This window comes from Penicilliopsis zonata, assembly GCF_001890105.1.
Source record: "Penicilliopsis zonata CBS 506.65 unplaced genomic scaffold ASPZOscaffold_18, whole genome shotgun sequence".
NCBI classification, from domain to species: domain Eukaryota; kingdom Fungi; phylum Ascomycota; class Eurotiomycetes; order Eurotiales; family Aspergillaceae; genus Penicilliopsis; species Penicilliopsis zonata.
In genome coordinates, this window is record NW_019208926.1 from 298,362 (window position 1) to 317,569 (window position 19,208).

The 19,208-nt window shown below is 50.0% G+C and overlaps 8 protein-coding genes across 8 annotated transcripts; 2 read left to right on the plus strand and 6 right to left on the minus strand.

Moving 5' to 3' along the window:
• Positions 1-349: 349 nt before the first annotated feature.
• ASPZODRAFT_28268 (hypothetical protein) lies at positions 350-1,674 on the minus strand. Its single transcript, XM_022728129.1, has 4 exons — positions 1,402-1,674; positions 951-1,343; positions 677-879; positions 350-617 (listed from the first exon to the last, which is right to left on the minus strand). Exons 1-4 carry the CDS (start codon positions 1,549-1,551, stop codon positions 461-463), a joined length of 903 nt encoding a protein of 300 aa, XP_022578126.1. The 5' UTR covers positions 1,552-1,674; the 3' UTR covers positions 350-460.
• Positions 1,675-2,711: 1,037 nt separating this feature from the next.
• Positions 2,712-3,619, plus strand: ASPZODRAFT_899169 (hypothetical protein). The gene is made up of 3 exons (XM_022730376.1): positions 2,712-2,955; positions 3,006-3,055; positions 3,117-3,619. The coding sequence occupies exons 1-3, from the start codon at positions 2,846-2,848 to the stop codon at positions 3,488-3,490; spliced, it is 534 nt and encodes a 177-aa protein (XP_022578127.1). The 5' UTR covers positions 2,712-2,845; the 3' UTR covers positions 3,491-3,619.
• A 1,545-nt stretch (positions 3,620-5,164) lies between these two features.
• Positions 5,165-7,120, minus strand: ASPZODRAFT_28269 (hypothetical protein). The gene is made up of 4 exons (XM_022728130.1): positions 6,379-7,120; positions 6,262-6,297; positions 6,142-6,210; positions 5,165-6,089 (listed from the first exon to the last, which is right to left on the minus strand). Exons 1-4 carry the CDS (start codon positions 6,721-6,723, stop codon positions 5,376-5,378), a joined length of 1,164 nt encoding a protein of 387 aa, XP_022578128.1. The 5' UTR covers positions 6,724-7,120; the 3' UTR covers positions 5,165-5,375.
• A 281-nt stretch (positions 7,121-7,401) lies between these two features.
• On the minus strand, positions 7,402-8,892 carry ASPZODRAFT_73793 (hypothetical protein; the record flags this gene model as incomplete). The annotated part of the gene is made up of 6 exons (XM_022729918.1): positions 7,402-7,753; positions 7,824-7,860; positions 7,922-7,989; positions 8,071-8,214; positions 8,247-8,638; positions 8,725-8,892. 6 exons carry the CDS (start codon positions 8,890-8,892, stop codon positions 7,402-7,404), a joined length of 1,161 nt encoding a protein of 386 aa, XP_022578129.1.
• Positions 8,893-10,876: 1,984 nt separating this feature from the next.
• Positions 10,877-12,434, plus strand: ASPZODRAFT_169288 (hypothetical protein; the record flags this gene model as incomplete). The annotated part of the gene is made up of 5 exons (XM_022726889.1): positions 10,877-11,146; positions 11,214-11,340; positions 11,404-11,527; positions 11,594-12,051; positions 12,121-12,434. The coding sequence occupies 5 exons, from the start codon at positions 10,877-10,879 to the stop codon at positions 12,432-12,434; spliced, it is 1,293 nt and encodes a 430-aa protein (XP_022578130.1).
• A 1,414-nt stretch (positions 12,435-13,848) lies between these two features.
• Positions 13,849-14,266, minus strand: ASPZODRAFT_19341 (hypothetical protein; the record flags this gene model as incomplete). Its single annotated transcript, XM_022727385.1, has 3 exons — positions 13,849-13,893; positions 13,950-14,023; positions 14,077-14,266. The coding sequence occupies 3 exons, from the start codon at positions 14,264-14,266 to the stop codon at positions 13,849-13,851; spliced, it is 309 nt and encodes a 102-aa protein (XP_022578131.1).
• A 413-nt stretch (positions 14,267-14,679) lies between these two features.
• On the minus strand, positions 14,680-15,686 carry ASPZODRAFT_136073 (hypothetical protein). The gene is made up of 2 exons (XM_022723975.1): positions 15,539-15,686; positions 14,680-15,465 (listed from the first exon to the last, which is right to left on the minus strand). Exon 2 carries the CDS (start codon positions 15,225-15,227, stop codon positions 14,706-14,708), a length of 522 nt encoding a protein of 173 aa, XP_022578132.1. The 5' UTR covers positions 15,228-15,465; positions 15,539-15,686; the 3' UTR covers positions 14,680-14,705.
• Positions 15,687-16,593: 907 nt separating this feature from the next.
• Positions 16,594-19,167, minus strand: ASPZODRAFT_145973 (hypothetical protein; the record flags this gene model as incomplete). The annotated part of the gene is made up of 1 exon (XM_022725130.1): positions 16,594-19,167. One exon carries the CDS (start codon positions 19,165-19,167, stop codon positions 16,594-16,596), a length of 2,574 nt encoding a protein of 857 aa, XP_022578133.1.
• Positions 19,168-19,208: the final 41 nt, after the last annotated feature.

Here is a 19,208-nt window from a genome sequence, read left to right on the forward strand (position 1 = left end):
CTATCTATCAATTCTATGCCTTCTTCTCACTCTGCCTCCAATGCAACATACGTCATGACTTGTATAACAGTAGTAAGTAGCATCAACAGTATAGAATAGTTATAGAATAGAAAGTTGACAGTGAGAATTATATTTATCTAGAGTATATACTGTATATACTGTAAATACTAAATACTGGATAGAATCTAAAAATAGTGGCATAACTATTTATTATGTAAATCCTATTCCAGGCTCCAGCATTAAGATCCATGGTTCAATACTAAATATTATTAGCCTGAACTGAGTTCTATAGGCATGAATATTATGTATTGATTATATTTGGCTCTGTAGTAAATAGGTACTCTTCACACAGCCAAGTAGAGATACATTAGGAAATCATGTCTACATGAGAGATCTTAATTCCAGTAAGCGACTAGTTTAGACATAATCTCCACCCGAAAATCCCTGGAAAGATCCAGCATTATCCGTCGTAGTCGCCAGGACGAGCGGCATCCGCGTACTGATACGTGATGCGGGTATCTCCAGGGCTGGCTTCACGCAAGACCTCCAGCCTCACTCGGTCTCTGCCCTTTTTATCCTTGAAGTCATGCACCTTGAGAACAAGACCGGCGCCGTGGCTGCGTCGTTAGTGAGAGGGTCCACTTGGACAACGGTGAAGACGAAGGAACAAACATACGGATGGTATTTAACCTCGGGCAGGTTCTGATAGTAATAGTACAGAGGCGTCTGAGTGAAGTTCTCCGTGCCGGTCAGATAGATCGACCCCAGCAGGTATTTGATCCCCCACACGTCCTCGAGCTTGCGAAGTCGGTCTTCGTGTTCGAGAGGGAGGACTTTTCCTCGGAGGAGGCGTTTGCGGAGTCGTTGGTATTGAGTGCGCTCATCAGTTAGCAAATCTTGACATCTGATACAAAAAGAAAAAAAAAGGGAACAAAAGAGAAGGAATTTACAGCCTCCGATTCAGTCAATGCAATCACGTCTTTCGCCCACGACTCTCGAACCCTCTTTTCCAACCACTCCGGCCGCTCTTTCGCTCTGGTGTACCCCCAGAGAGGGTCTGCAGAGGAGTCTGAATCGGAAGCCTTGCCTCCCTGCTCAGAGGAACTCGGACTCAGCTCGTACTCCTCCTCGGTGACCCATCTGCAGCGCCGGTTGTGTGGGTGCTCCGGGTTGGTGACCTCCCAGGGATCCCCGAACTGGTCTTCCCACCGGATCTCGTCGTCGGAGCCGTAGTCGGACATCTTATGCTCTGCAGGGATGCCCAGCGTGAAGTCGGTGTCGGGGTCGGACTCGGGGACCGTCTCCCACTCGGAGCCTGAGTCGTCGGCGAAGTTCGCCTCGTCCTGTCAATCAGCCTTCGTCTTTTCTCTTCCACGTAGCTACCAAGCTAGCAACCCTCACCTCGAGACTGTCGGGGTTGACCGGGTTGTCGGGACTGTCGGGACTGTCGCGAGCTTCGGACGCCATAACGTTGGGTTTGAACGCAAGAAAAGATGGCAGAGAGCTCAGGGGATGGAAGAGAAGAGATAGAGACACAACATGAATAATCATAGCGTGTTCTATTAGTAGTTGACATCATGAAGCTGGTGACTGTTGTGTAAATCTTCTATTCACGACAACTTAAAGATTCACTGTAGATTCTATCAGCTATAATAAAGACCTAGTGACGACAGACAGTGACGGGTGTAAGAGGAGAGTGACGAGGAGAAGTTCTAGCGTAGGCTGCCATATAAAGAAGATATCGAGATTCACACACCCACGCAATTGACGCCTAATTCTGAGATATTTAAACCCCCCCCCCCCCCCATGCTTTTTTCCTCTTCTTATTTATTCTTTAAAGCTGTGGTCTTTGGAACTGGTCTTTATCTAGTTATACTTTATACCTTATGAAAGAAGAAAAAAGCTTCGGCTTGTTATGATTTACTCCTCTTTGCCTTATCTTCCACTGAATGGTTATACTGGCAGACATTCTCGCTGACTTGGACTCTGCTGTCTTGAAGCAAGACTCGATGGCTGCGAGTCAGCATTCTAATGCGGTATGCTACCTATCTCTCATCTTGTTCACTACTAATCATAATAGTGACTCCGACTCTGAAGCAACCTGTGTTCGGTAACGTCGCTATCTTCCTTAAGGTTCTCTGGGATAATCCTCTGGGATACAGGGCCGGGATGGAGCCCAGTGATTCTGGATCACATCTCATAACGGCCAAGGAGCGGCTCTTCCATTCTGCTATATTAAGGCGCTTCTCCAGGGACTGGAGGCTGCCCGACCTGACTGTTCCGTTAGAGAACTATAAGCAGGTCCGTACAGGAAATATGATAACCCTCTGTGAAGACTGTTCTGACATCCACAGATAAGTACAACAAGGGAAGATCGAAGATGCTGCATCTGAGACAAAATGCGTTCCCCGATCAAGGTCCTAGAGAAAGCCTATAGAGACGCGGCAGTCTACTCTCCGGGCTGTTTGCGCAGCCTCCGCAATCACTCACCAGTCAAGGCGGCTCCAAAGTACCCAAGGGTCTCACCTAGAGCAGATATCTCGTCTGTTTGCGTGCGTGCAATGATAGCGTTGTAGTATCAACCCAGTTCGTGACGAAGAAGCGAGACTGGAAGAGGATACTCTGCCTTGAAATCTCAAGCTCATGGCTCGTTCAATGCCCAGCGCTTTCGTGTCGGCTACAGAGGCAGAGGCAACCATTCTTTCCAAGGACGAATGTTGCCTCGACCTCATGGGAACCCAAAAAACTGGAAAACCGGGGCCGATTTTACCAGCTTCCAGGGAAACGCCAACATTCCCCATTTTATGGGCGTTCTATTTTATTGTCTCGGCTGTTGTTCCAGTTAATGGTCTGCTTTCAACGTTTGGGCTCCCCGAAAACATGTCTTTCGACACATTTCGGTACCCTGGGAGACGACAACAAGGTCACCCTTGAGATGGGTCAAACAAAGGCTGGGTAAGTTACTCCAGATGAGTCAAGATGATAGTTCTAACGTGTTCGACCAGAATCTACACCCTTCTTACAATGAAAGGGACCTTGGCCAGGGGAAGACTGCATTGATCGAGGTGCTTGCGCAAACGAGGAATACCTTCGGCAACACGAAAAGCGATCCAGACAAAGATTCGAATCATGGATGAAGGATGTCTTCCAGGAATCTATGCTCACGGCGGCTGATCTTTTTCCACATGGGACTCATTCTCCTGAGATGGGAAATTCAATCGAAGCGGTTGTTGCCACCGTCGTTCCTACCACCAGTGGAACGTTTTTAGAGAAACCAAATTTACAAGTGAGCAGTGGCAGCGTCCTTAAGGATCGCGAGAGAGGAACTCCGACCGCTTTCATTGCGTTCGAGACTCCCAGAAAGACCGCTCTAGTGGTGAATCTCAAGGTCCCTTGGAATACGGACCTCAAGCTCCTAAAGGAGAAAAGAAATGGTCCACGTTTGAAAGAACTTCCTCAGTCTCACAGTAGAGCTTTTGACCAACACTGACAAAGTTGGCGTCCCCGGGAAGGCATCTTATAACAATTTAAGACCCCCGTTTGCGAAAGGCTGAGCTGGTGAGTGAGCCACACTGTCCGACAGACAGGACGCCGCGATCATTGCGAGATCTCCATCAGAGACATTTCTCATCCCGGAGCGACCCAAGAAGCCGAGCAAGCAAATTGACCTCCATCGCAACTGGAAAAAAGAGACGGCTACACTATCCAGCTCCAAGGTCTATGCCCGTTTCTAATCTCTCCTCAGCGGATGAGATGGGATGGCTTCCCTGGCTGCATTGGAATCTATTATGGAAGACAGCCGACGAAGTCAGCGGCTTTTTCGCTCCCAGCGTGGCACATGGAGAAAGAGAGATATTATCATAATACCTGTTCGTGTTCGACCTTCTGTCGGAAATCTCACGGCCACCAGGTGGCGAACAACCTAAGCCTGTCATTCAACCGAGGTAGCACAGGAGTTTATCATCGCCCTACCGGAATAGAGCAACATCCGTTGCACCGTGCAAACGAGGAAGAAGTCAATGCCCCTATGATCTTCAACGATTCGGCAGTGAGCATGTCGGATCACAGGCTGATAGGAACATCGCAGCCATTGCGCCCGAAAGAAGATCTATAAAGCAATACTGTGGCGAGACAGACAAGACCTTCGGACCATCCCACAGCAGTCTTTGCTGGCTTTCGAATCCCCCGGTCACGACGACAGAATGGAACCGACCTCTACAGAGTCCGGGACACTATCGCCAACCCGGAGATCAAGGGCCTGTCGTCTCTGCAAAATCATGTCATCGTCCACTTCTAGTGTCACCATTCCAGGTCAATCTGTGACCAGCAGCGTCCATTGTGACCCGGCCGGCGATGGAAGAGGGAGTAGAGAAGAAAAAAAAAACAAGTCGATCAAACATCGATGGGCGAGCAAGACTGGAATTTGTTCCAGTTGGGTTATCTCATACCCTCAGTCCTACCTTTTGTTTCTCTTCGGGGACAAGAAGAGTCATCGGGATATCTGGCGTGAAAGAGGGTTCGTCATTGACTCTTCAGCATGGAATGCCCTCAACCTCTAACAGGGGGCTGGGGACAGTTGGGTGGGCATTGCTCTTTATATTCTTCTGATGATCGAAACATGTTACGTTAGATGAGTCTTGAAACCTTCCATCTACGCAGGTGTGGTGGTCTGTCTCAATGGAAGATACGATACCGGATATTTATCCTTGATTGCAATACTTGGTTCACTTCTCCCAGGCTTAAAGAAAAGCCAGGTGGTTTCCTTTCGATTCGCGGAATGCTTCTTGACCATGAAATTGGCACCTTTGAACAAACCGACACCGACAGAGTACGATGACATGATGACATGACGGGAACCCACTATCCCACTTGCCCGACACTGTACAGAAACTGAGTTCCTGAATACCATAATAGTAATGGTCTCTAGGTAGCTGGCTTTCAGTGGAGAGCTTAAAAGGACTTTGGAGCTCGGGTTGGAAGATTGATGCAAATTCAAGTCTGGAAGAAGAGATCGAGGGTCTAGTCGGACGTATAGACTATTGCAGGTTGCAATGCTAGAGATGCAATGGATGGTCGCTCGGATACTGCAAGGCAGCACGTTAAGAGTCGAGAGCGTGGATGTACAATAACAGCATAGGAATACATGGCAGTACTCTCTCTATGTCACTAGCATTAAAACAGTCTCAATTGAAAAGTAGTAGTAGCAGAATGGACTCAAAAACTATACTTCTCCAAGCTACCACCTCCATCGACTCATCAATGAATAAAAAAAAAAGGAAGAAAAGAAAGATTGACATCTAAAAGCACAAAGGCACGAAGGGCATGAAAGAGAATGAAAGTATCCAACTCGCACTCATTCCGCTCCTCCCTCTCTTTTAGCACTTGGGCACAGTGCTTCCCTCGAGCTCCGTCACCACCATCTCCCGCTGTGTATATTGTTGCTGCTGATACTTGATCCATGAGTCGTCCCAGATCCACTGTCCGACTGGCTGCTGCGCCGGAGGGGGGCTTTGGCTCTGCGACATGGATGTACTGGGTGGCGATACCGTGTGCGATGTGGGTGCGCCGGGGCTTGCGCTTGACACGGAGACTGACGGAGGGGGAGTATAATGTTGATTCTGGTTCTGATTCTGATTCTGATTCTGATTTTGCTGGTCTTGCAGTTCCTGCACGGCTGACGGCAATGGATGATGGTGCTGTCCCGCCGTCTCAGTCCCGATGACAGACAGTGGAAGCGTAGGAGGAGAAGTAGCAGTGCTATAGCTGGGTGTAGCCCACCGGGGGACTGCTCGCTCGGGACTCGGGTTCTTGGATGCGCGAATTCGTCTCCAGACAAAAAAGAAGAAGGCAAAGACCACGGCGGCGAAAGCGGCACATCCGATCGCAATCCCTGCAATGTCGCCCACGCTGAGACGGTGTCCACCACTTGAGCTGGAGGCGGAAGAGGCAGACGACGACGACGAGGAAGAAGAAGAAGAAGAAGAAGAAGAAGAAGCGGTGCCTTCTGCTGGGGGATCCTGTCCTGGAACGAGCATGTAGGGGTAAGTTAGCGCCTTTTTGTACTGCGCTTCCCAGGTCATTGTTGCATTCTAGTTGATTGCTGGTCAGCTGGTATTTAGTCAGGCAGTTACTGGATCATACCGGATTAATTGCTCCCACCATTCCATTCCCGGTACAGGAGTCAATGGCTGTGCAGTAGTAAAAAGTTGGCTTGGATGTTAGAGCAGACTGGCTACTTGGAAGGTGAAATAGGCTGCATACCTCGGTGTCATTGATCACCACAGACCATGTTGGCGGCTGATCAAAGTCCCGTCAGTACAGACTCGCAGAGGAAACCAAACCATCCCGAATGGAACAAGAAAGTTCTTGACGACGTACTGGACCGACCAGCTCTCCATCCTCCTGGTCGAAAGTGTTGAACATGCCCGAGTAGAAGATCTCTCCTGCTGCAGGCACGCAGGGGGCTCCGAAATCCGCCTTGACCACGGAGTGATTCGTTGGGTAGAAGGCGAAGACGACCACATCACCGACGGCGGCGGTGAGGTTGTACGGTGAGTACTGATATGGGTTTTCCTTGTTTCCGACCAGAACCGTGTGCGTTGCGGGGACCTGCCCGGTGCTCGTGGACGTTGTCTTGGTCGACGCCGGCGTCGAGGTCGAAGTGGACGTCGTCGTCGTCACGACGCTGAGCCGGAAGATATCGCCTCCTGCGACGGTCACCATCTTTTTTTTTTTCTTTTAACTTTTCCTTTTCCTTTTCAGTGAAGAGCCATCACACCCAGGCGAGTAACAGTAGATAGGGTTGTCGAGGTGATGAGTTGGATGGGAGATTATGAGCTGGCCTTCACTCTCAACGCCTGGCTGAACATGACAGGACAAAGAGGCCGTGATGGCCAAGGGTAAAGGCGAATTGAAGCCCTTCCGTACTGCTCTAGATCTGTCGACAAAGAGAGTGACGTCTAACTAAAGATGCCTCTGAAACACAGTGGCGTCCACTGTCGCTGTTCTTTGTCTTCCTCGACGCTATATCGAATCCATGTCAATTCTATAAATATAACCCTCACGAGGACTCGAATCGAACGAAATGTTCCTCGACGGATTAAGGCCTGGTGAGGACCAGCGAAGGTTAAAAAAAAAAAAAAAAAACCATGCTTCAAAATAACGTTCTAGACAAGAAGGTATCCCAGGCATAGAAAAAGCGCATCAACTGCTCCAATGTGTAATATGCACAGACCAAACTTTTGTCTCGGGTTTAGAGCCCTTAGAATGACAAAGGAGAAGAACAAAAGAAAGGTAAATGAACAGCCCACCAAGACTCTTTTTGGGTCGCTGCTGCCAGTTGTGTCCAACACTATACAAGTAATATATATACAACCCTCCCGAGCCCAAAGTGACAGTAGACTACCACGAGTTTCTCTCTTCCGGAACTGTTGACGGAGATCGAGTCTCATATTGGATCGTCACATTGTCCGTCCGGCGGATCTGGCTGAGTTCATGGTTGTCGCTGTGCTGGGACTCATCGGCCAGGATACTTTCTTGACTGCCGACGGCGGTGGTGGTGATGGTTTGCTTGCGTGATGCTTTGGAGAGCTTGCTTCGCTCGTAGGAGTGACTGTAGTCGTTCACCCCGCTGCCTTTATAGTTGTTGCGACTGTTGCTCAAGGAGCTGAGGGACCGCTTGCCCATGATGATTTCCAGGAGTGGCTGCAGGGTAGGGATACAGGATGCGATGATCACCACGCCGGACTCGACACTGATACAAAAAAGCGATAAATAGTCAGCCAGGCTGGATAGCAACAAGAGATTTGATCTGAAAGGGACACTCGTACTTGGTCCAGATGACCAGCTCTGCGGTTCCGTCTACAACAAAAAGATAACAACGTCAACATCACTCTGGCTGCGTTTGGTTGCAGGAGCTTACATGTGTAATCCGTCTTATCCGCTAAACCCTTGAGCTGCGTGCACTTGATGATAGCCATGGCGGAGGCGCTGCAAAAAAGAAATGAAAAGTCAGCATTGTCAACGGGAAATTCCAGGAACGCTGCAACGACCGCGCCACGCAATACTTACACTGACCCTAGTCCGAGCGCTGCACATAAAGCAATTTTCTTCCGTAGAGTCATTTGCAGCTTCTGGAGCACCGTAGCTGGATAGATAGCAAGACACAGGTCCACAAAAGCGGATAGAGCTGGAAGGCATTCAACAAGGGTGACACTAGATGAAAGAAAACCCCTCGGAGAGTCGACAGCGTCTTACCTCCTGTGAAAATAGCATAGTTTATCAAAATCCATGGATCCTTGCATTTGGCGCCCTCCGCAACAAGGGTTGGTTTCCACAGGGCTTTTGGAGGATCACACATAGTGAACAGTACCAGAATGCAGATGATCGAAACGATGGTCGTAAAGCCCGTCAGGAACCACAGTGACAAGCGCTGGAATCGACTCGGGTTCATGATCCGGTTCAACAGGGCGGCCACTGCCAGTTTGGGCAAAGTGAATGAAAGAATGCCGAAGACAAAGCTGACCGTATTGAGCAGGAGGGCCGTCTCGAGGGCACTGGTGGATAGGAACTTCTGGTGGCGTCCATAGCCGACCATGACATTGGCGGTGGTGATCGCACAGTAAGCGAGGGAAAGAATCTAGTCCGGAGAAGCAGAGTGGTTTTCCCTTGTTAGTCGAATTCATCTCTGACATGTAGTCTCCTATGCAAATATTCAATGCTCACTGTTGACACTGCAATGAGGTAGTCATCGACTCCAAAGTTTCGAATGACCTTTGCTCTGATGAGCAGCCTGGCTATGACAATGATGGTTGTGATCGAGGTCAACGCCCAGAGGACCACCAAGATGGTTGGGCCCCTGTTGGCATTCGCATAGTCGGACGCTGTAGTCATCGTCTGCGGTAGATCAAAGTATTCTGAAAAATGAATGAACAGGTAGCAAAACGGAGAGCACTCATTGCATAGCTCCTTCAGAATCTCGCCACGGGTCGCTCGATTAAAGTATCTTCAGGAACAATAGTTAGGGTCTCCTTCCCGTCACGATGGCAAATGGCCATCTCTAGATGGTGGAAGGTTGAAGGTTTGACAGCGACGATCATCTGGTCCAGCGTTTTGCTGCCAGCCTGAGCTCTGTACTTTTTTCCCCGTCTCGCGTAGACTGGTTGGCAGCCGACTGTTCATTTTCCAAATCCTATCCTCGGCTATCATGCCAAATCTAGAGGAATGGGTCCCAGGGCCATAGTAGTTTTTTTTTCTTACTTGTCCGTTCTGTATTGTTCAACTGACAACCTAGTGTGTGGCCCACTCTCCCTGAGCCCCGGACACGGCACGATGCAGGGATCTGAGCGCGGGACGGCGTCGTAGATCAACAGCGCCATTAATGCTCTAGAAGATGGCGCCGCAAATAGACCGTGGTTCTTAGACATGAAACCGGGGCTCGAGCTGTCAATTGTCGGAAAGGCAATGGTTGGAGAGGGAGAAGGATTCAGCTCGGGTTCCCAGGGAGCCTGGACGCTTTGGACGCTTCATTTCCACCGGGGAAGCCCTAATGAGCAGTTAGTTCCGACTCAACAGCATGAAAGCTTGACATTTCAGGGGGCGCAGACAAGAGGAGGTAGGATACTTCAAGATCAGCATCAGAATACATAGCTGGTTCAACGTTGACAGTGACAAATTGATACTGCACCTTTATTGCCCCTGGGGCGACGTCTCGTGCCTGGCATTCAACGTCCAAATCTGACGACGATCACGCATACGTGTGGTTAAGTCGGGAGGATCCCCAGCTGGAGATCTTCATTGGTTTCCTTCTGGCATTCTGTCCCATCTTGCCAAAACTTTATACAGAGAGTCCTTCGTTCTTCGTCCTCCATCCTTCGTCCTCCGTCCTCCGTCATCCGTAGCTCAGTCTCTGTACTTAGTACATAATCAGTTAGGTGTCTTACTACCTACTAGGTAGTACTGGCAGTCAGTCCCCTGTCTCCTGTCTTAATACTCCCTAAATCTAGGGCACATTCTGACACGGCTGAAGAATAACTGTCACATAATGGTTGACGATACGATTGGTCAGATGAGCTTTTCCGGTCTTGAATAAACGGCTCCACAAATATGAAGCATTCCTTGTCCCGGGAACATAGGCATGGACGTCTTGACTGTCAACTCTCGAGTGTCCAGTTCCCTGAACGTGTCCCTTTCTTCAAAGTTATTTGTCTGATGATCGACAGTCCAATAGCTTCCTGACCCGTTCGGGTGAGGCAGACGTGCTCTCACTAACTCACTCTGGAAAGCTTGGAGTTTTCTATGAGAATTGAATGAAAAGCCCATGGGAGAAAGAAGGGGCTTGAGAAGTGATCGGACGGTCTGCTTCCCTATTGAGAAATGTATACATGGGAGGCATTTCCACCCGTGGGCAGTGAAGCGCTAGTCAGTTAGTCATCAGTCACATACTCCGTGGGTATCCCATAGACAGGGGCGCGTCTGTTTAGTCAAGTCTTGTGGCTGTTGGAAGAATGGAGACACGCGACCACTGTTGACGTCCAGTCTGTGTAGCAAGGCTGAATATTGCGTGGGAGGAAGTTGCTATTGGATTGGTCCAGGTAAGCCCAGTATATATGTGGTAGGGGGGGGAGCTTCAGGCACAGAGCGGAAATCTAACTTCGAGGAATATCCCAGTCTGTGCATGAGGTTGCCCCGGCGTCGGGGCTTCTCCATTCCCTGGCTAGCGAGATGAGAAGCCCCCTACCCACTGGATGGAGTTCTTAGTATTACTTATACCATCCCAGCCTGGTCTCCCTGGGTCAGTTCCGTTGAAACCAACAAGGATCTCGTCTGTCAAAGTTAATTCGAAAGAGGTGCCTTTTGTTAAGTCCATACACTCAATATGCCTCATAGAGATGCTATCCCATCCAATAGCTATAGAAGTGGCCATACCGACCAGGCTGTGGTGATCGATGACTCCATTGCCATCCGCCCCAACGACCCTCATGCAGTCTCGGATTTGCTTAAACAAATTGTTATCCAGGGCTTTTCGTTCAATGCCGACGCCGGGGCAGCCTCGCCCACTCGTATAAGTCTTCTGGATGCTGCTCGTTCGTTGGTTTACGCACTTGAAACGCCCCGAGAGGCTATGATCAGGCACTGTTGGTCAGAGGTGTGATCTTCCAGAACAAGGCAAGATATTACACCATGGGCTGAGATGCTGACCATGCTATCCGCAGAGCACGGCGTATGCAGCTATCGAGACCAGTATCGGTCTCGGTCTCTTCAAAGCCCTAGCTCAGAGGGAGCAGTCCATGTCTGCAACTGAGCTAGCGCATGCAACGGGTGCCGAGCCAGTGTTTTTGGGTGAGCTGATTTCAATTATACTGAATGCTCGTGGCCTTCCAAGCTAACAAAATGTTTTGCCAGCACGGATCCTCAAGCACTTGGCCGCTATGGGTGTCATCAAGGAGACCGGGGCCGACGAGTATTGCAGCACAGGATTCTCTAAGACGATGTCCATAGAACGATTTAGTGATGCTTATCCGTGCATGTGAGTCGAATGATACCCTTGTGTTGCGTCTCATACTCGTGAGGCTCACTGTATATCGTTTCACAGAACTGGATGCATCGCTGCTGGGTGTCTCGCCCTCCCTGAATACTTGAGGAAGAACGGTTATCGCAACCCCAGTGATGGACATGACACCCCATTCCAGCTTGGCTTCAGGACGGACCAACACTTTTTCGAGTACTTGCAAGCAAATCCCGTCATCGCAGGCCAATTCAGCAACCATATGTCGGCTTACCGCCAGGGTCGACCCAGTTGGATGGATATTGGCTTCTACCCGGTTAAAGAACGCCTGCTTGGAGAATCTAAGTTCGGATCTGACGACATCTTGCTTGTTGATGTCGGTGGGAGTCTGGGGCACGATCTGTCCGAATTCCGACAGAAGTGGCCCCAGGTCCCCGGCCGCTTGATCTTACAAGACCTCCCTGCTGTTACAGAAGGGGCGAAAGGGCTTGACACCACCATCGAGGTCATGGCTCACGATTTCTTCACCGAACAACCCGTCAAAGGTAAACAAAGCCGTGCTTTCCTTCTCCTGCAATTGAAAAGACTCAACTGAACACACCCTGTCTTCTAAGGTGCCCGGGCATACTACATGCACTCCGTTCTGCATGACTGGACCGATGACAACTGCCGTAAGATCCTGACCAACCTGAAGAACGCAATGAAGCCCGGATACAGCAAGATCCTGATCAACGAGAATGTTATCCCGGATACAAATGCCTATTGGGAGACCACCAGCCTGGACATCCTCATGATGAGCAACTTTGCCTCTCAGGAACGGACCGCGCGCCAGTGGCACGCTTTGGTGGAGTCGGTGGGCCTCAAGGTTGTCCAGATTTACACCGTGCAACGCGGCGTCGAGAGTCTGATCGAGTGCGAGCTGGCATAGCGAGCGGAACGAGTAGACACTGGACAGTATACTATAGTGACCCTAATGAATCAATCAGCGAAGCTTCTTTCTCTTTTGAAGACACTTGCCTTACGTGCTGGAAGTAGAAAACAGATAAACGGAGTGCGTTTGTTGTCAGAGTTGTTGTTGTTGTTGGTTGAGATGGAGCGGAAGGAACGTTATCGCGGGATGGTTGGAGCCTCAGGCTCTCAGGCCTCCACAAAAGTACAAACCGAGCAAACATGCCACTGCTCTTTCCTGAAGCAGAAAGTGCGCTTCTCCGGATGGTTCTTACGTTCTTACCTGGACCTCACTGCTTGGTTATCGCTCGGTAAAGGCTTCCAGTGCACTGACTTGGCAGGATTATGAATCACAGAGTCAAGGCAGTCTAGGGAAGCAGCCGTTTCAGTGATGAGGGTCAAAGAGGCCTTACGAGCACGTTCCATGGGCTCTTGGTGGTATGTGCCAGCCGCAGCTGCAGCCGCAGCTTTTGTGTCTAGGGAAGTCCTGGCTTATGGCAGAGCGTGTTGGGATTTGGGAATAGGATGGTGGCTGTTGGTAGGTAAGTTTGAAGCTGATGATACTACCTCTCATGGCTATATTAACTGCTGGTCGCAGAATTATACAACGATAGTGAAACATTTACGGCAATGCTCTACTTACCGAGTGCAGATATTTGGTCCCTGAGGAGAACAATGTACTAGTAGTGGGCTGGTCTGAGCTTGTGTCTGAAGGATCCAAGTCTGTAAGCCTGGCAGTCAAAGCGTTGGTTTGTTATATTGCCGAAAAAAGACGCTGAGCACGGATGCTCGCCACTCCCTGACAGTTGCTTTATTAAATGACGATCAACAACTACCAGAGTTTCTTGTTCTTTCTTGGAGTCCCCCTCCACAAGTCAGTTGTTAACAGGGTTGGCATTTGCTGAATCCTAACCGCCTGCTGCCAGCAGATTAATAATAATAATCAGCAGCCTGATCAGCATTGGTACCTTTGTTTTTGCACAATATGCCGTGGATTATTTTGTACCATGTTGACCTTGCTGGCTGAAGATGAGAGAACCAAGCATGAGTGAGGCCTATGCTATGTGCTGAGCCGCCCTGAAGGCTATATAAACCTTGAGTCATTTCTGGCAGCTATAACTTGATTTCGCCTCTAGGCTCGTGCAGGAAGTTCTGGACAGTACCTAGAAGGAATGTCCCGGAAGAAATGCACGTTTCGATGGATTACTATCTGTTGAGCTAATCATTCACATTGAAGGCAAGTGTTTCTGAGGATATGACTCAGAAATGACCAACATCTATGGCAGTAACTATGAGGATCACAACTGATGACCGAAGACTATCAACAACAAGACTTCATATCAGGAAAGTCAACATATACTACTGCCAGTAGAGTCCAGAAAGTGTTGGTCCGTCTACTCGCTGAGAGGCGTGCATCCAATCGAGACAACGCCATTCTCCTAATCTTAGCAACGAACAGCAAGAAAAGAAACGAAGAGCCAGTGTTGGTACATACATAGTCATTATTCGCGCACCACACGGCTTCACCAGAGCAAGAGCTGTCATCGCTATCATCTGGAATATCGGTGCCTAATCGATATAATTAATATAAGATGAAGGATAGTTTCCACACATAGTCTTACAATTCACCCCCACCGGAACAGCGACACCTTGAATGACTATCCCCGCAGCAGTCAGCCCAGCCGCCACTGTTGCGTTGTCGGGCGTTGCGACGAGGGCACAGCATTGAGAAACTCCCACAACAGAGCAGTGGCAGTCATCTGCTAGGGCGAGGGAGATGGTCAACATCATGACAAGGAGAGAGCGGTACATGGCAGTTTAATGAAGGACAAAGTAACTTGACTGAACCTCAACTAGGTATACTTATAGCTATAGTAATCTTATACTTTCCTTATGCAAGGGGTTTTAGGGTTCTGATAGATTTGATATTGGGCTAGTCTGCTGTATATCTAGACATGATTAGTATATTTGGATAAAACATGTCTATTAACTACTACCTAGATATATGAAGAAGCTATATGATACAGCTACAAGGATTAGATACATAATAAAGTATCTATGTTAAGGCTATATCTCCTTAACAATACTCTATACATTGTATAAACCACTTAATACCAGAGCATTGTTAATGGAGATAGTACCAAAACCGACTAGGTGGTATTGGAATTCTACGTGGGATCGACAGTAGATAGACAAGATATTCATCATTCACTAGTACCTAGATAACGGGTCGTACGGACTGGCCGGCGCTTTAAGCCGCCTTGTAGATGAGACTGACCGAGTACAGGTCAATGGAAGAGTCCGAGTTGGGAAACCGCAGATCCAGCGACACGCAGATACCCGTCGGCGGGCGATAGGCGTAGCTGGCGGCCTCGGCGGTGATGAAGTCGATGTGGAAGGTGCTAGTGTTGCTCGTGTCCGTCTTGACCACCAGATGCTTATCATAGTAGAGAGAGACCGCGTTGACCCTGGCGTCGTTGGCGGAGTTGAGATCGAGCAGAATGTTCTGCAGGGTCGCGCTCTTGGTCAACGAGGGCGGGTTGGGAATCGGCACATGCACGACGCCCTGTTTGGTGCTGGCGACATTCTGGTCAAACGCGGCCGGCTTCAGCACCGCCTGGCCGGGCAGGTAGCTCACTGCGGTCTTGCTGTTTGCATCGGAGACTGCTGCGTTGCCGTGCGCCGTCACGGGCTGGTACTCGATGATGTAGGCCTCCGTGGTGCTGGTGACTATCACGCCGTCACCCCCGCCGATGGTAGATGCTCGTGACATGGTTTCTTTCTTTCTTTTTTTTTTACCTTCTTTGGCTTCTATGGAGGGTCGAGTAGATGGGTAACTGGGTGCTTGAGGTTGACGAGAGAGAAATCTTAGGTGAACCCAGAATACTTATACTTTCGTCGCGCCATGATCCTCTGACCTCCCGGACAGTATCACTCATCCGAATCAATCAATCAGCGTGTGGTTTGAAGTCTGTCCTCTCAAATTGATGGCTGAGATATATTGCCCTCATCTATGAGTCGTCAGTGAGCAAGCTGCAGATACGAGGGGCCAAGAGACAAACAGGAAACAAAAAGGAACCATACTATTTCTCCATCTATGGTCTCTGGATGAAAGGCTTCCATCCTCCACTGAAATTCCCTCCTCCCATCCCGGAGGGTTTGTCTCGACCCTGGTGTTATTCGTCTCGACGTAGAGTCTGGCCATTCATCGCCAAAGCCACCAATTATCGTCAATAATGCAAGTATGCTGTGATGAGGAGATGGTATTCTATTGAAAAATCTGACGAACCGGGTCAAGAAAGTTCATACAGCTGAATGAGGATGTTAACGGAGGGAAGAAATTCTTTACGGTGAGGAGGATTTGGCCCGAGGAGTCAGTATAGCAGCCTCAGGCACACAGGCACACAGGCTCCGCGGCTACCCAGATACATATAAAGCCATTCTATTCTCTATAATCAAGACTGTTTGCTCTATACAATGCAACCTCGCGCGCCGATAGCAAACAGCTGGATTCTAGGCTGGGTTCAAATGCCCCGCTCGACTTCCACATAGATTCTGCTTGTGGCGAGCTGAATTTTGATTCTATTGTCCTTGCGGAAGAGTCATTATTGGAATGGTGCTAGCCAGTTCGTGTTTCGTGGCACCCCTGGAGCTATAAGATGCCTATCTAGCAGATAGCAATACTAGACAAGCATCCAAGTACCATAGCCAAAGCCAAGGATTCAGCACACATGCAACCGAAATATCCCAAGAGAATTCCTTGTTCTCCAGTCAGTATGGAGGAGCACGAATAGCAAGACAACCACAGCACATACCCCTCATTTGATAGACAGATTAATTATCCGAAAGCAACGTCATCATAGAAATGACTGACAATCAATGGGTGAAGCATGCAGTTCTCCCTGCCACCGTCCGAAATGACTTGGCTTTCCCCCTCTCTTCATTAAAGCAGCTGGAGGTGGTTTGTGCCTTCCTGTTTGGTCCAAGTCCTGCAGGGGATGGCTCCTTCCCGACTCGAATAGCGACTAGACCACAAAAGGGACCATCACGTGAAGACTCGATCTCCTTGAAGTTTTTTTTTTCTCTCCTTCACAGAGTGAGTGACTCTTATCTCTGGTGAACGATGCCGGAGCGACCAGTCAGTCCGCTGCAATGGGCATCCGCATGACCAGCCTAAATAAACTGCCGCTCCGCTTCTTGGATTCGATTTCCAAGCGGCCATCATAGTGGGAGAGGACGTGTGAGACGAGCGTGAGCCCGGACCCCAAAGGACTGGACGACCGATGGCCAGGGGACTGTAGGGTAAGTGTCGGCGGCTGATGGGTAGGCTGGAAACCGGTGATAATCGTGTTGACTGCACCAGACAATCTTGCTAGAGATCCCGAGGAAATGCCCCTGCCGGTATCCCGGACCGAGATGGCCATCTGACAGACACCGGACAAGTCAGCCGCGCCTGCGTATTCCAGAGTGATGGTGCCCTTGGTCGTTGCAGTGAAGGCATTGGTCAGAATGGCAGCGATCGCGGACTGCAGATAACGTCGATTACCATGAACATAGACCTCCGTGTCTTCTTGCATTAGCAGCTGAAGCCGGATATGTTTGCGGTCGGCCTCTGCCCGGAACAAGGACAGCACGTTGCCCAGTGATTCTCGCAGACCAAAGCGTGAGTATTGGATGTCCAACAGCTCCTTCTTACTCTTGGTGAGATCGGTCAGATCGTCAATCAGATTGAACACTGACTTGGTCATGAACGAGGCCTGCGTGAGGCAGTGCTGGATGCCTGGGTCCAGGGACTTCTCCAGCGCTAGTTCGAGATAGTTGATAACTGCGTTCAACGGCGTGCGCAGCTCATGGGCCGAGTTCTTCAGCAAGAGCTCTGTCATCCGCGTCTGCCGCACGGTAGCTTCGTTTTCGCGCCATACTTCGATGAATAGAGTAAAGAGGAAGCTGAGAGCTTCTGCGTGCTGGAGATCCGACTCCTGCCAGTCTGGCCCCGGAGTCTGGTTGAGGATCACATGGATTTGGAAGGCCTCCACTGGCTGAGACGCAGGGTCAAACCCTTGCACTGTTCGGTGCCTGTACGGATCCTGCACCCAGCTCGACTTCTTTGACTCACATTTTCGAAAGAGAACCATGCAATCAACTTCGCCGGCTGAGATGGGAATATACAGGTACCCTGAAACGGGGCTGTTCTTCATTCCAAACTCCTGCTGCAGGCTGTTTGAACTTCGCACGGTCCAGATCTGCATTCGTTTGAGACGGTTCAACCATTCAAAACACTCTGTTGGAAGTGCTGCCTCCCGCCTGGAAAGAAGCCGGATCTCGTTTCCAATCGAGATCACACCAAAGTCGGCCATAAAGAGGTCTAGCAACCCTTCTGCCGAGGACAAGATCTGGCCTGCCAAATAGGGCTGAGGTTCGGGGAGAGAGAGGGTTTTGGCCTCAGGTTCGTGGGTCAGTCGCTCAATGTTCATGGAGATGCTATTACCGACCAGAATGCAATTCCTCAGCGTCATGAACGGCACTCTTTCTTCCCTTTGCCGGTAGGAGTGGCACACAATCAGGCCCCAGAGTCTATCTCGAACTTTGATGCTGATGCAGATGTTACTCTGAACACCCATCGACGCTAAATAACCCAGTTGGAACGGGTGCATGGCGCGAAGGTATGTCGAGTTCATAATCACAGATGGGTCAATGGCGACATTTCCTTCTTGGCGATAGAAGAGCCCAAAAACGGGTGCTGTGCGGTCGTGTAAGAGGTGAATTCGGTTGTGCTCATACACGTCACGCATCTCCTGTGGTAGAAACGTCGCCGGGAAATGCAGGCCGTTGTAGCTGGTTTGTCCTGCACCCGGACCCTTGGCTTCGGTCATCACCTGACCACTCCAATCTGGGTGAAACTGATATATCATCACATGATCGAAGCCCGTCATCCCGTGAATCAGAGTTGTGGCGGTCTCCAACAGCTGTTGTACATCATTGGTGTGTAACAGTCGGTCGTCTGCTTTGGATATATTCCCAATGAGGCTACAGAGCGACTTCTGATCCGTCCGACGTCGACGAAGACGCGGTCTCGGGGTGATCTCTGCGGGGGCGCATTCCGGAGACGAAGGGCCCTCCTCTGACGGGCTGCAGCGCCCCCCTGTCTCTTCAGGGGCTGCCGAGCTCTCTTGCTTTTCGAATTCACAAAGAATCAGATCCTGTTGTCGACTGATGACACACCACAGCGGTCGGGTAAGTCCGGTCGGGAGCTGGATATCCAATGGCCACACCTCCAACCCGGATGCACCTGGGTCAAGCTCTGGATCCAGGATAATTGTGTTGATATGGTTGAGGAAGAAATCCTTCTGCGAATCCGCCACGATGTCAATAAAGCTCAAAAGGCCAAAAAGTGCTGCAGGTTGGTATCCTAGAATATCGAAGGCGTTCTCGCTAACCACGTCCACGGGCAGATGGATGGCATCGTTGCTCTGATTTGGTCGCAGCGCCACCAGGGCTCCAAAACTCTGAATGTTCCCGGGACCTAGAGTAAATTCTGGACAAGTCTTCTCCTGTTGCGCTGGGCGGGGTTGGGCGTCGAAATCATCGCGGCTCGGCTCTCTATTGTCTTGAAAGTCCCCATTATCATTTTGGCCGTCACCAGTGCGCTCCGTGTAGCTCTGCCGGATCAGCCTGTTGATCCAGGGGGCGCCAGACACGGCGCTGGCGGACATGGCATGCATGCGTTCTGTCTCATGGGGCGAGGCGATATGAT